This window comes from Carassius carassius, chromosome 6 (genome assembly GCF_963082965.1).
Source record: "Carassius carassius chromosome 6, fCarCar2.1, whole genome shotgun sequence".
Lineage (NCBI taxonomy): Eukaryota > Metazoa > Chordata > Actinopteri > Cypriniformes > Cyprinidae > Carassius > Carassius carassius.
Genome location: NC_081760.1, coordinates 36,262,325 through 36,276,520, shown reverse-complemented (window position 1 = coordinate 36,276,520; position 14,196 = coordinate 36,262,325). Strand labels below are relative to the sequence as shown.

Genomic DNA, 14,196 nt, shown 5'->3' with positions numbered 1-14,196 from the left:
GAACTTCACTAAGCAATTCCCCATTTTTAAATGTGTTCCACTTTGTGTAGTGGATAAGGGAAGTGTTTATGGACCCCTCAATTTGAACTGAGATAGCTATCTTCTGTACTTGATATGTACACTTCAGGCGGCTGCATATACCACAATGCAACACAATTGTGACAACACTGCATATTGCCTTTAATTTACCCTGACCTCTAACAACTCATATATAATAATAATTATTTAAATATTTAAAACAGCCCAAACATACCTATGTATATTTATAAAATGTTCCATCATACTGTTTTTTTTCCAAATGTGAATTAAAGACACAGATGCTATATTTAAAGAAAAAAAAACTATATCTTAATTTATTTATATTTATACAACTTTTGCAAGCACCATGCTCTCCTGTTTGCACTATGGGAGTGCTACAATGCTACATCGATCTTAACAGCTGTATTTTGTCAGTGTGAATTCTGCTGTTAATAAAATAATATACCAATTCAAAATAAAATGGCAGTGATCTGTTATAAGGCTATAAATGTGTCATAATCAAGACACGAGCTCATGTACACTACTGAGAAGAAGTCATTGTGATTTCAGGCTGTTTCCACTGATATCGCTGGCATTCTCAGTTTCCTTGTCACATTCTGTCAGTGGGTCCTGAGAAACACAAATGATACATAGGACAAAATTATAAATTTATGCCAAATTTATGATTAATTAATTATACTTTATGATTATACTCAGGGAGTCTGTCGTTACAGCGATGTGCTTTACCTGTCTGGAATTCTGGGTTTCTGTTAACAAGAGAAGAAACAAGTTTCATCAAATATCTCAGAACAAACCAATGCAGATAACAACTTGGTATTTGTATTTGACAATTGACAATTTTGTATTTGAGAATGATTTTTTTCCACATACGAGTTTCAACTGTTTGTATCTGATATTTGATAATATTTGTGCACTTACATGTTACAAGTTATAAGGAATGTTAATACTGGATCTCCTTTCAAGATTTTCAAGTGCAACACTGCTAGCATTTAAGCTCTTTGTGTCAGAATTTGAGTCATTTTTGTGCCTGCAAAAGCATATATTATAAATACTTACAAAAATAACTTGCACCTAAAATCAAGTAATGTTCAAAGGCAACAATTCTGAAATGTTTATATGTTGACATTATTTTTAGATTAGTATTTCTTCTCAGGTCAGTTACAGGCAAGTTTATTCAATGTCAAAAACAAAAAACACCCAGACTGCATGTTTTTGTTGGACAAATTAGATTAAACTAGAAAACAGAAAGATAAAACTCCTGTTAAATGCCTAGTAATAACTTACCTGTGTTTAAAGAATACTGACAGAACGATAAGTCCTGCAAAGCATATAGCAAGCAGAACACTGAGTGTGATGATGGCTACTTGACTGGAATCTTCAGAGCTTCCAGGACTGTCCTCCACTTTGAATTCTAAACCAGGACCAAAAACCTTCTCCAGTTCAGATGTTAAAGCTTTGTGCTCTGTGTGCAGTTTCCTGTGGGAGTGAACATAGTTCAGATGCTGCCCTCTAACGCAATCATCCTAATTATATAGACTAGATGCAACCAGGCCAGAGGCTTTAATGTTGAAATATGAAGCTTAAATTTTTGTTAATCAACTAATAAATTATTTATATAATATACAATGCCTGTCCAAAAAAAAAAAAGTTACCAAATATGTTTCCATTTCCAAATGTTTACGAGTACATAGTCTAGTATTTGTAGCTGTTTTTATATATTGTACCTAAATATCTATTAAACATTATAGAATGGTTGTTATTGCTTTATGATGGAAATTTTTTAAGGGGTTATAATTCAATTGTAGATTTTTAAAAGTACATGATTATATATGAATTTAAAGTTAAGCATTTTAATATACATGAACTAGCCTAATGATTTGTTAATCATTATGTAATATTTAATAAGATAATTAGTAAACATTATCTCATACATGTAGCTTTGTGGATATATATTAACTAATGATCTGTTAAACATTATATAATATTTGGTAATGATTTATTAATGAAAGTTATTATAAAGTGTTACATATACACAGGGGCGGACTGGGACCAAAAAGTGGCCCTGGACTTTCTGGCCCACAGCAGCCCACCACATCAAAACGCAAACGCCCCTGTTTTGATGTAATTTATTTATTTGATATTTAAGTATAGGGATTTTAACCAATAGGGCAACTGATCCTCCATTGAAAAAAAAAAAAAAAAAAAAGATAACCTGCGTGCTGCAGCTGTTCATTTAGCGACTCCTAGTGAGCGATACATGTTCATCACGAGACAAACATTCTCCTAGAACTCACACTTTGCATTTAGTTAACAGATGCATGAATATGCGGCAATATAAGTTCATGATCCGATTCGTGAACAGATTATTCTCTTGAGTAAATCTTTTAAAATAATCATTTATTTTGTTTAACGAAAACATTGTGGAAACCAGTGGTTCACAAACTGGATAGATCTGAGGTGCAGGGCTCGCAAAATCGCTAGCCCGACGTCCAGGGGCTATTGTGTTTTGCAGTCGGGCTCCAAAATGTATCACTGCTCTTCCCGACGGGCTATCGTGAATAGCGATTTAAAATTCGCGTTGTTCACTCGCTTGGAGGGGTGAAATGTATCGTAGTTGATCGTTTTCACTTGTTTCTAAATCTTGCTGATTCAACATTTTTAAACAATTTGCGCGCGTTCGAAGCTTGCGCGCACTCGTTCAAAGCACGCGCTGTGAGCAGCATTTCAGACAATGCGCGTACAAATAATTAATTCATCTTTTGGGTATCGTAACTTCTGAATGAACAAATACACACACAATTATTTCAAAATAATTGTCTCTGCAAGTATTCTCGTAAACACAGTCGGTTATGTTTTAAGTGAACGTATACAGTGGCCTGCTGCTCAGAGAAATTACCAGATGAATCTGTCTCTCTCTAAATTAGACGAAAACGCGCTTGTTGGCTGCGCGATCGACTCACTCATCCATTTGCGTAGAAAAGAGATGTAATATTATGATTTCCGTCAATTAAAAAAAAAAATTATATATATATATATATATATTTGTGTACCGGGTGGGTCGGCCCACATTGGCTAGCGGCCCACCGGGAAAAGTCCCGGTGCTCCAGATGGCCAGTCCGCCCCTGCTTATACATATTTGGTCATTGTTGACATTGCATGTGCTCATGCACTAGCACTTGTCACATAATTCATATCCCTTGTATGAAAACTGTTGGTAAAGTGTCCCACATGCTAAGATTTCACACTGAATATTAGCTGAAATAAACTGATACTAGTTCAGCTTACTCTTTGACTTCCATGGCTTCAACGACAGCACCACTGGAGTCCATGGCAATGAAGCTGATGTAAGTCTTGGCTGAAGATTCTCGGAGAATGGTGCGCATCTCATTCCCATCCTCAGCTCTCACACTGAGGATTTTCACAGTCCAGCCTAAAGCTTTTTCCATGGAGCTGAGAAAAAAAAAACACACCATCAGATTGTGTACAGAACACATAACAATAAGATGAGGTATAGGAAGAAGAACCAATGCAACATTCAGAACAATTTGTAAACCAGAAAATTAAATTAAATTGAAAATATCTGGCACAAAAGAAAGTTTTTTTCATGATCCATCCTGTTCTTAAATTTGGTACCCTGACTTGACATCTCACTACAGTACTTGGCTAACAGATGTGTAAGTTTGACAGCCTACATCTTTCATAGATGGACGCTGCTGTGATTTAGGTTAAAAACGCACAAATACTCAGTACATATCAAACGATCTGTAATAACAGACAAAGCAAAAGTGATCACACAATAAAAACAGTTAAACTTTTGTGGTACGACATTATTGTTGGATTTAATATACGTAGTCGGCACAGCATTGTCTTTTAGTTTCAATCTTTCTGAAAATCATGCATCGAATTGTGGTTTGTAAATTAATCCTTTGTAAAATTAAGTGAACACAGGGCCAAGTTCTCACTGATGCGATCTGGATCTTCATTAAAAATAAAGTTCATCCACTCTTTCTTAAAGTTGAGATCAGAAGTAAGGCAATGCAAAGACTGTTTTTCCAAAACTTGGCACAGAGTCTTGTTTTCTTCAGAGCATCTTTATCATTTGGTTTCTGCGTAGAGCTGCATTTGCTTCTCTCGTTATTTACACTACATGTGTGAATTGGTGAGCAGCGCTAAACAGGCAATGATGAAGAATAAGTGTGTGGGGCCAAACAGGCAGTGATGTCAAACCAGGTGTTGATCTTCTTCTGTGGAGGCGGGGTTTATCCACACTATTACTTCATAAAGTGCCACATTCCAAAACTGGTTAATTTGGCAGATTGGCTTCAATATAAGCTGTTTTTATACTAACGAGAATGTTTTGAGTTCTGAAACTTACAGGATGAATTTATAGTACAATTAACTTTTATATGTCAAAAGATTAAGGGAATTTGGATTTCTCATTTCATGACCCCTTTAACATAATGTTTCAGAAATGGACTGGAGAAATGGAGATTACTCACTCCTCCATCTCTGGGATCATCTTCTCAACTATGTGCACAGGCTGGTTAAGGGAGATGACTGTGACGCTGTCATGATGTACACTGTGTTTTACTTTGATCTGCAGATGGCAAACAATAATTAATTCTTTGCAATGACTGTTCCTGCTCCATTTAAATAAAAAAACGCATTCATTCTACCTTAATGCTTGTTTGAACATTGTTTTAATAAAGTCATGTTAAAGCTTTCTCTTTTTTCTCTGTCCGTTTCTTCTCACCTGTACTGTTGCAGTCGTGCTCAGTCCATGTTTATCAGTGGCTTTAGCATGAAAGGTGAACACATTGTCGCCATCACTAGATGCATCCAGTACATAGATCTGACCAGTGTTTGCCTCCACTTCCACCAGAGATGTGGACTCCAGTAGTGAATACACCAAATCTGAGCTCTCGCCAACATCAGGGTCTGATGCCTGAGGGACACACGACATTTCAACCACGTTTACTACAAAAAAATCTTGAAATCAGATGTGATGAATAATTCTAGTCTATTCTACAACCTGAAATATACAGGTGTGATCTTTTGTCATGTATTTTCATCTGGTAAGAAATAGTTTGATGTATTACAATTGCATTTATTTATTTTTAAAAGAACACGCCACTGCTGAGGTTCACTTACCTGGACCTTCACTATAGGGAATTTATATGGAGCGATACTGAAAATTTCTGCCTTGTATATTTCAGTGTCAAACACAGGAGCTTCATTCACGTTCTCAACCTGAATACTGACCTGATGATTAAGAGAGAGAAAGTAAAATCCTTTGTGTCAGATGTCTTTTAAAGAAGAGAAACTTTGACATGCTTGACGAGTAATCGTTAGAACTGAAACACACCCTAAGTATTTGAACACAAACACTTCTAGCTACACAAGCTTGTGTCATTGCATTGTAAAATGTATCAAAATGCAAATGCAATACAAGTACTCATTGTATTACCAGTGTTACTTGAATGGGGGATGCAACTATGTGCAACAGAACTATGTGTTTGCATAGTTGTGTTGTTTGTTTCTGGCCTGAGTTTGTAGATAGAAGAGTACCGTTGTCTCTGCAGTGTTTGGAGGAGTTCTGGAGTCTATGGCCTCTATTGTGAGGATGTTCCACTCCTCTTCCTCCTTGTCCAGTGGTCTGAGAGCTTTTATGGTTCCTTCCTCATCCACAGAGAAGACATCCTCATGTGTCTTCATGTTATAGCTGACTGTAACCACTGGACTCCCTGGTAAGGCCTTGACTTTGCCTACTATTGTGGCCTCAGGTTCATTCTCCTTAATTTTGAAGTTGTAGGAGGAGTTCTCAAAAGCCACACTCTCAGAGATAGAGGAAATTTGGAAGTAGATCAAGACTTCGGCTACAGAGAGAAGAAAGATGTTAGTTTTGACGTTCATTGCATCATGTTTAAATACCGAACGGGGGATTTGTTAAGAATAAACTTCTCCCAAAAAACTGCTTATTTGCAAACATTATCTGAACTGTTTGAACACAAAGTTCACAGGAATAATTCAAAGGAATTATGCAAACCAGACCCAAACCTTCATCAGACTGTGCTGGTGTTCCATGATCTGTCGCTGTAGCAGTAAGGGTTAGTAGCGTGTCTTCTATGACCTCACTTAGGTCAGAGGTCAAAGTGATGTCTCCTGTTTCAGCATCCAGTGCAACCATGGAAGACGCTTCAGAGAAACTACAGAAAGACAACATTCATGCATCTGCCTTAAGATAGGTGACGTACTGTAGGTAAGTGTGTTTTTATATTATTAATCATGAAGAATTTGGCACTTCTAAATGGAAGCTTAATTATAAGTATGAAAGTCTTGACCTTACCTGTAGCTAATGATTGCGTTTGATCCGGCATCTTTATCTGTGGCAGAGAGCATCAGCAGCACTTCTCCAACCTTGGCGTCTTTAACCACAACGCTTCTGCTGTAGGTGTCAGAGCTGAAGACTGGAGCATTGTCATTGATGTCTGTGATACTGACCCTCACTGTGGTGATGTTCTAGAAAAAAATAAACATAAGCAACCCTTTTCTAGTACAGACCAAAAGCCCATATTTGCAGTGTTTGTCTGATGTGCTTGCTACAAAGTGCCTCAAACAAAATGTGGAAAAACTGTCAAAGTTTCTAATAAATAAAGCTCTGGCAATCAAGCAACTAGTTTTCCCTTAGAATCACTTTTACAAACCCAGATTTGTATGTTGCCAGAGAGATAAAAAAAGTTTAGCCCCAGACTCATGGATGTTGCATAAAGCCTGCCAATCAGATTCAAAATCTTTTGTATTTTTTGTAAATAATATGCAGTATTAAATCTGTTATGTCTCTAGGAACACCGTCTGTTAAAGTGAATGCTCCAGTCAATACAGTCACAGAATTGTATTAAATTACAAGTAGTCACATCATGGATTAATGAAAATAAGTGGAAATTAATACATTTCTTGGTGGGACTGCATGATCCATAGCAACAATGACCACATCATACACGTCCTGTGTCTCCCGATCCAGCTCCTCGATAGCTAGTAGAGTTCCATCCTACAAGAGAAGGAAATATTTTTGTACAAGGCGAGTAGGATCTGGACACTAACATTACAACGTCTATAAAAATGTGATATCATGCAGATCAAAGCATCAGCGATAGCTCTCGTAAGTCCTCTCACCTCTCTGAAGCTAAATAGTCCACTGTGTGAGTAAATAGTGAAGGCGACGTGTCCGTTTTCTCCAATGTCGGAGTCTGTGGCTGAGATTAAGCACACGTCTCCAGGTGATGAGGGAGTGTACACACCTTCCTGAATCTCTATGGGCTCTGGGAGAGGAAGGAATTGTGGGTTGTTGTCGTTGACGTCCAGAACAGTGATGGTGACCTGAGCTGTGGAGCTTAAACCATCAACAGGCTGGTCTACAGCTATTACCTAAAGAGGACAATGCAAGTATCCCACTTTGAATGAGTATTTATCCTGAACATTTTGATTATAGTTGGGTTCAAGAGATGAATGTGATGTGTGAAATGTACCTCTATAACGTAACTGTCTTTAGTTTCTCTATCCAAAGTGGCATCGCCCCTGAGTGATATTACTCCTTGACTGTTGATATTGAATGTATCACTGTCCATGATAAACTGACCTTTAGAGAATCCACCCTGATCGGAAAGAAAACAAGAAAAGGTAAGTGCATCAAAACAAACTTGGTATGTTGACTTGACAAACATGACTTGGAAGTTTAAAGTTATAAGGGTGAAGTCATGGGTAGTAAAAAGAGAGATTTATGTGTTATGCCTTGCATGCTTGCACTTCTAAGCCATTTCTCTGAGCATTTGGATAGGAACTTGTTAAGGTGATCTAAGTTGCTTCTGTGATGTTACAGTAGCTATGGTGTTTGCAAAATCTAGAATCATTGTGTATTTATTATTTTTGTGTATTTATTTATTTTACAAACAGACTTTAAGGTTTTCAGGAACAGTACCAAGTCTAGATCAGTGGCACTAATATGAAGCACAAGCTGGTCCTGGGGTGAATTTTCCAGAATAGACACTGCATATTGGTCCTTGTCAAATTCCGGTGTGTTGTCATTCACATCTTCAATGGTGACTGATACCATGGCACTAGCTGTCTTACTGGCATCATCCTGCTGAGCTGCCTGTTTTTAAAATGAAAATATGAATAATAAAAATTACTAATAAACATCAGCCTAATGGTTTTCATTCATATTTTAAGAAACTGGAACCTGTATGTGGACAGTTATCTGGTCAGTTTCCTCTCTGTCTAGTGCCGATGTCACAGAGATGACCCCACTGTTTAGGTCAATTTCAAAGACGCTCCGATATTCATTTGGAAGGACTGAAACAGAAATGTGGATATATGTGCTTTGTTTTTTTATCAGAAACTTAATTCAGATTAAGAGTACATTTCATTCATTCATGGGTGTGTTGTAAATCTTCTGTTAACCTGCTGTTATGCTGTAAACTACAGGTTGGTTGATGCCCGTGTCACCATCTTGAGCTTTTATGGCCTCAGGAGTGACGTCTGACAGTTGTCCTACCTGTGAATGGATAGAGAAGACATAAAGGGTTATATTTGTGTGGTCAAATGTGTGTTTTAAGCATTGATCTTGTTCTCTGACATTATTTACCAGGTTTTCTTCAAAGGACGCTTCATAGAGACTGTGATCAAAATAAGGGTTTAGATTGTCATAATCTTCAACCGTTATTGTAACTGTGGTTGTGTCACTGAGTTCTCCTATATCCTGTGAAGAAACATAATGTTGTGTTACTACCTTAAAATTAAATTTCATCTGAAATTTTGGAAAAAAACAGCTTCCACATTCTGCTAAACATCTCCTTTTGTGTTCCATGAGTGAATATAAGATGACAGACTTTACATTTTTGTGTGCACTATTCCTTTAAAGAATAGACTACTAAATCTATTAAGTTTAGTGATCAAAGTGATATAGATGCAGGACTGGTTTGATGTCAGAGTTTTTTTCTTTACTTTAGCTTCCACAGTGAAGGTGTATTGTTGAACATTGTTGTAGTTCAGACGTTGTTTTAGCTGGATGTTACCGTCCTGTCTCACTTCAAATTCATCCGGTACTGGAGGCTGTTCATAGAGAAGTGATTAATTAAAATATATTCATGGGCATAAAGTGAGCCTACTCAATAAGTATGTATAATTTACTTTTCTTTCTTTAAAAAGGCTCTGCATGCATTAAACAGTTACTATAAAAACCCCATGAAATTAGGTACAGTAACATATTTTATTTGGTTGACAGTCTCAATGGAAAATGAACTTTGTAGAAATTACATCTAGTGTCCAATAATGCAGTTTGTGGAAGCCTATTTTAATAGTAATATATCAAATACATTAGACTCACCAGTATAGAATATGTAATTCTGTTGTTTTCTGGAGACACATCTGCATCTGCAGCTATCACCCTGAGCACATCTGATCCCACACTCTTCGTCTGCAGCAAAAGACACCGTTTACTAAGAGATGTGAGGACTCGACAGCTGTATAAAGACGTGACATTATACACACCTCTGACACTGTGGCGCTGTATGTTTTGCTCTGGAAGATCGGAGGGTTGTCATTGACGTCCTGAACGTCTAATGTTCGGGTGTTTTTCGGCTGAAATGCAGAACTGAATCTTTATTTCTATAATGATGCATGTCTTATTGAATGAATTGATGCTTTTGTGTGAATAAACATACCACTGTGTTCAAGCAGGTGACTGAATAATACAAAATCCCTCCAGTCTAAAAGAAATAAAACACACAAAGAAACATACAGTATGTGGCATTATCGTTCTTTATCAAATAAAATGTAATACCATCGTCTATACTACAATGGGTAACATGGTTGCAGATTTAGCCTAAGCATGTTTGTGAAAACCATTACTACCATTTCAAAGGAATTATACCAGGGATGGCCAACTTTGGTCCTGGAGGGCCACTGTCCTGCAGAGTTTAGCTCCAACACACATGCACAAGCTAATCAATGTCTTCAAGATCACTAAAAAGCTACAGGCAGGTGTGTTTGATTACGGTTGGAGGACAGTGCAGGACTCTGCGGGGCTCTGCAGGACAGTGGCCCTCCAGGACCAAAGTTGGCCATCCCTGATTTTTACACCAATTTCAGTGTTTGCAAACAGTGATGTTGTTTTTTGTGGGCGGAGTCTATCTGGTAGCAGAAAATACCAGTTTTAATCGAGCGCCAACCTCCCGCTCTCTCTAGTGAAGCCAATAAGGAAGTGACTAAAACTGTAATTCATCGACTGGCCGCTTGAGGCTGGCTGCAAAAGAGAGTCAATCCTACAGACTCCCCATGTTAAAATGCCCAACTTTACAGCAGATGCCCTTCATGACAACTGTGGGGATGAATTTTTTAAAGCTCATCCATTTATTCCATTTATATTTAAGTTCGGCATAATTAAGGATGTCTTTCATACTTCTCTGGACCTTGACAATGTAAGTCCACAACTCAGAAGCCTCCTGGTTTTCATCCAAAATATCTTAAATTTTATTCCAAAGATGAAACAAAGCTTATATGGGTTTGGAAAGACATTAGGGTAAATGATTAATGACAAAAATTTAATTTTGGGGTCAAAAAATTAAGTTAATTTTGATTCCACTAGGTGCCAGTAAACAAGAAAAGAAAAAAAAATCTTTGTATCATTTACATTAAAAAAGTTATGGATATTTAACTGAATATGGGGTGCAGAGCTTAAGAGGTTAATCACCGCTCTATATTAATTTGCTGCTTTCATTGAGGCACACAAACACACACACACACACACACACACACACAAAGTGAGAGAGGTCTTTTATTTTTAAAATAGCCTAGATACGGGATTGCTAAATTATATTCCTCAGCAATAATGTGGTAAAATCAGTGTTTCTGAAGTAAATCAGAAACAGAAACACTGATTTTACCACATTATTGCTAAGGAATATAATGTAGCAGTCCTGCATCTATATGATATAATATTAACAATGTTGGCAACAGTGGTGCTGCCAATTTTTTTTTTTTTTTCAGGATTATTTGATTAATAAAAAGTAAAAAAAAAAAAAAAAATGTAAGCATTTATTTTAAATATAATTATTTCCTAACAATATAAACTACAGTTCAAAATTTTGGGGTCAGTAATGTTTTATTCTTTCTTTTTTTGGAAGAAATTTAAACTTTTATTCAGCAAGGATGTGTTAAATTTATAAGAAGTGATAGCAAATATTTATATTGTTAGAAAAGATTTATTTTTTGAATAAATGCTGTTCTTTTTAACTTTTTATTAATCAAAGACTCCTGAAAAAAAAGTGTAAAAAATACATTTGGCAGCACAACTGTTGAAAACATAGATAATTCTAACAATAATCAGAATATTACAATGATTTCATTACAAGGATCATGTGACACTTCATACTGGAGTAATATCTGATGGAAATTCAGATTTGCATCACAGAAATAAATTATATTTTAAAGTATATTAAAATAGAAAACATTATTTTATATTGTAATAACATTGAGCAAGATTACTGTTTTTCCGTATTTTTGATCAGATAAATGCAGCCCTGATGAGCAGAAGAGACTTCTTCGTAACACTTTTCAATAAGGTTAAATTAGTTTATATTAGTTAATGTATTAATTAACATGAACAAACAACGAACAATACATTTAATGCTGTATTTAACAAGCACAACTTTTGTTTGAATAACGCATTAGTTAATGTTGATATTAACATTAACTAGGATTAACAAATGCTGTAGAAGGAATGGTCTTTCTAAGTTCATGTTAACTAAAGTAGTTAACTAACATTAACTAATGAAACCTTATGTGACCCTGGAGCACAAAACCAGGCTTAAGTCACTGGGTGTATTTGTAGCAATAGCCAAAAATACATTGTATGGGTCAAAATTATCGATTTTTCTTTTATGCCAAATATCATTAGGATATTAACTAAATATAATTTTCCATGAAGATATTTTGTAAATTTCCTACTGTAAATATGTTAAAACTCAGTTTTTGATAAGTAATATGCATTGCTAAGAACTTAATTTGGACAACTTTAAAGGTTATTTTCTCAGTATTTAGATTCCCTTGCACAAATAGTTGTATCTCGGCCAAATACGATTGTCTGATCCTAATAAACCATACATCAATGGAAAGCATATTTATTCAGCTTTCAAATGATGTATAAATTGACACTTAAGACTGGTTTCGTGGTCTAGGGTCACACACACACACACACACACACACACGACTGATTCTCAAATACACACCTGCTTTAGTTCATCAGCATCCAGGGGTTTTTTGGTCCGTATAATAGCGGTTGGGTCTCCATCAGAGTAAATCAGCTCCAGAAATTCAAAACCACTGGGAAACATATATGGCTCCAACACCAGACGATCATCAGGTCCGATATTAGTGATAATCTCTACATCTCCTGAAAGCCAGATCAGATACATGTTCTAACACACAATCAAATAACATAACTATATAAATACTAAATCATGCCATATTGTTCTTACTCTTGTAATATTCACAAGCTAAAACATTTTAAATGGCCACAGAGGGACTGATAGGAATGATTATATGAGCTGTTTTTATTCAAAACTTTAATACAAAAATGTATAATAATAAAAAAATTTGTTCCTGAAATTTTTTTCAAATGTAACTAGAAACATGCACTGTACATGTTGTGGACTAGTAGTATTCAGTTTGTGAAGTCATGTCAGCATATCTCACCTTCATATCCCTCCTGGATGCTCCCGACTCTGGCATCAGTCCCAGTTGCACAGTTTATCTGTGAGGAACCTTAAACAGAGAAAGTGAACTGTTTCAGGACTTAACAAACAGCTAAAGCCTGAAAAAAATCACACAATATTGAAAAACACCATACAACTGAACAATTTAAACATAGTGGCATACCGTTTTAAAATTGTCCATCATTTACATTTTTGTAGATTTTTACAGTAGTTTCACTGATGCTGGTGACATTCAGCTGTAATTGTAATTTCTGACTGCATAACAAAAATTACTTTGCATAAAACTTTATGCATTTATTCTGAAACTAATTAAAAATATTACTGTTATATAATTAAGTGAATTTACTTCATTTTAAATCCTGACAAACATTTTACTTCCTGTCTTCTAGAAGGTCTTTGTCCGAACATATGCTTTTTATCCAGAGATATAACTAAGTGGACTTTATAAAACTGGATTTTATTAAAAAGCAAGCCCTCACATCCAAATGTATGAAATTAGTAAATTTTCTGTTAGAAGTTAGTGCTTCAGTTGGTTCTGTAAGAATTTGACTTACCAATAGCACTCCTTACACTGTTGATATGCAGACAGGCTAAAATAAATAAAATATAGAATAAATCCATCTTTTCCGGAGCAGCTTGTGTTATGAAGCCTGGCAGTGAAGAGAATGACTGTTCCTTCTGTAACATCTCTCTTGGAGCTGTTCTTTATTGTATGTCATAAACAGTTATGGCCTCTGCTGTAAACAGGTATCAAAGGTGCTTCATAAAGGGCCAATAATGCAGGATTGATGTGGGAGGGACTGTACAGAAATAATATAATGTTACAAGTTTATCTAAAGATATCTAAGATTTTAACCTTTGATATCGCCCTTAACTTGATATCATTCTACCATTTCTTCTCATGCAATGGTTTCAGTCACTCGTATTTATTCTTGTTTATTATTATTCAGCCTTCTGGAATACTTCATTCTGATTGGTCAGTCGCAACATTCTGATGTCAAAAGATCAATTAAGTTTACATTTGTCTGTTGCCATGGCAACTTCTGTAATAAACTGTGCTTTATGTCTTTCTCATCACTCTGGTTGCTTCTGAAATTAGTCTTAAGAGGAGATACTGCAGGCAAAACCAAAGATTTTTCATGCACTGTCAATTTTGAGATTTTGGGCTTTTGATGTGTTTGAAGTGTTGATGAAGACAAGTGAAAAGAAAACATCCAAAAGACACTGTTAAGTGTTTCTTTTATAGCACTTTATATATTTGTGTCAATAGATTTCCATTACAATACATATTTTTTATAAGATGTTTTCTCAAAATAAGTTTTTTCTTCTACACTGAGTCATAAATCTCCACTTCAGTAGCTCTTACACACACCAAACATGATTTTTT

General features: G+C 35.8%; 1 protein-coding gene across 2 annotated transcripts in view; it reads right to left on the bottom strand.

Moving 5' to 3' along the window:
- LOC132142782 (protocadherin Fat 4-like) overlaps positions 1–13,504 on the bottom strand; it is a 66,286-nt gene extending 52,782 nt beyond the window's left edge. Inside the window, exons 1-9 of one of the 2 annotated variants that reach the window (XM_059552899.1) lie at positions 13,364–13,504; positions 12,790–12,858; positions 12,324–12,487; positions 9,759–9,803; positions 9,586–9,675; positions 9,422–9,511; positions 9,040–9,147; positions 8,681–8,794; positions 8,497–8,590 (exon numbers count right to left, since the gene is read on the bottom strand). In XM_059552899.1, coding sequence (XP_059408882.1) covers positions 8,497–8,590; positions 8,681–8,794; positions 9,040–9,147; positions 9,422–9,511; positions 9,586–9,675; positions 9,759–9,803; positions 12,324–12,487; positions 12,790–12,858; positions 13,364–13,496 — 907 coding nt within the window. In that variant the 5' untranslated portion in view covers positions 13,497–13,504. The remainder of the gene's footprint in view (positions 1–8,496; positions 8,591–8,680; positions 8,795–9,039; positions 9,148–9,421; positions 9,512–9,585; positions 9,676–9,758; positions 9,804–12,323; positions 12,488–12,789; positions 12,859–13,363) is intronic. The other variant, XM_059552897.1, reaches the window with a different exon arrangement.
- Between the last annotated feature and the right edge of the window lie 692 nt (positions 13,505–14,196).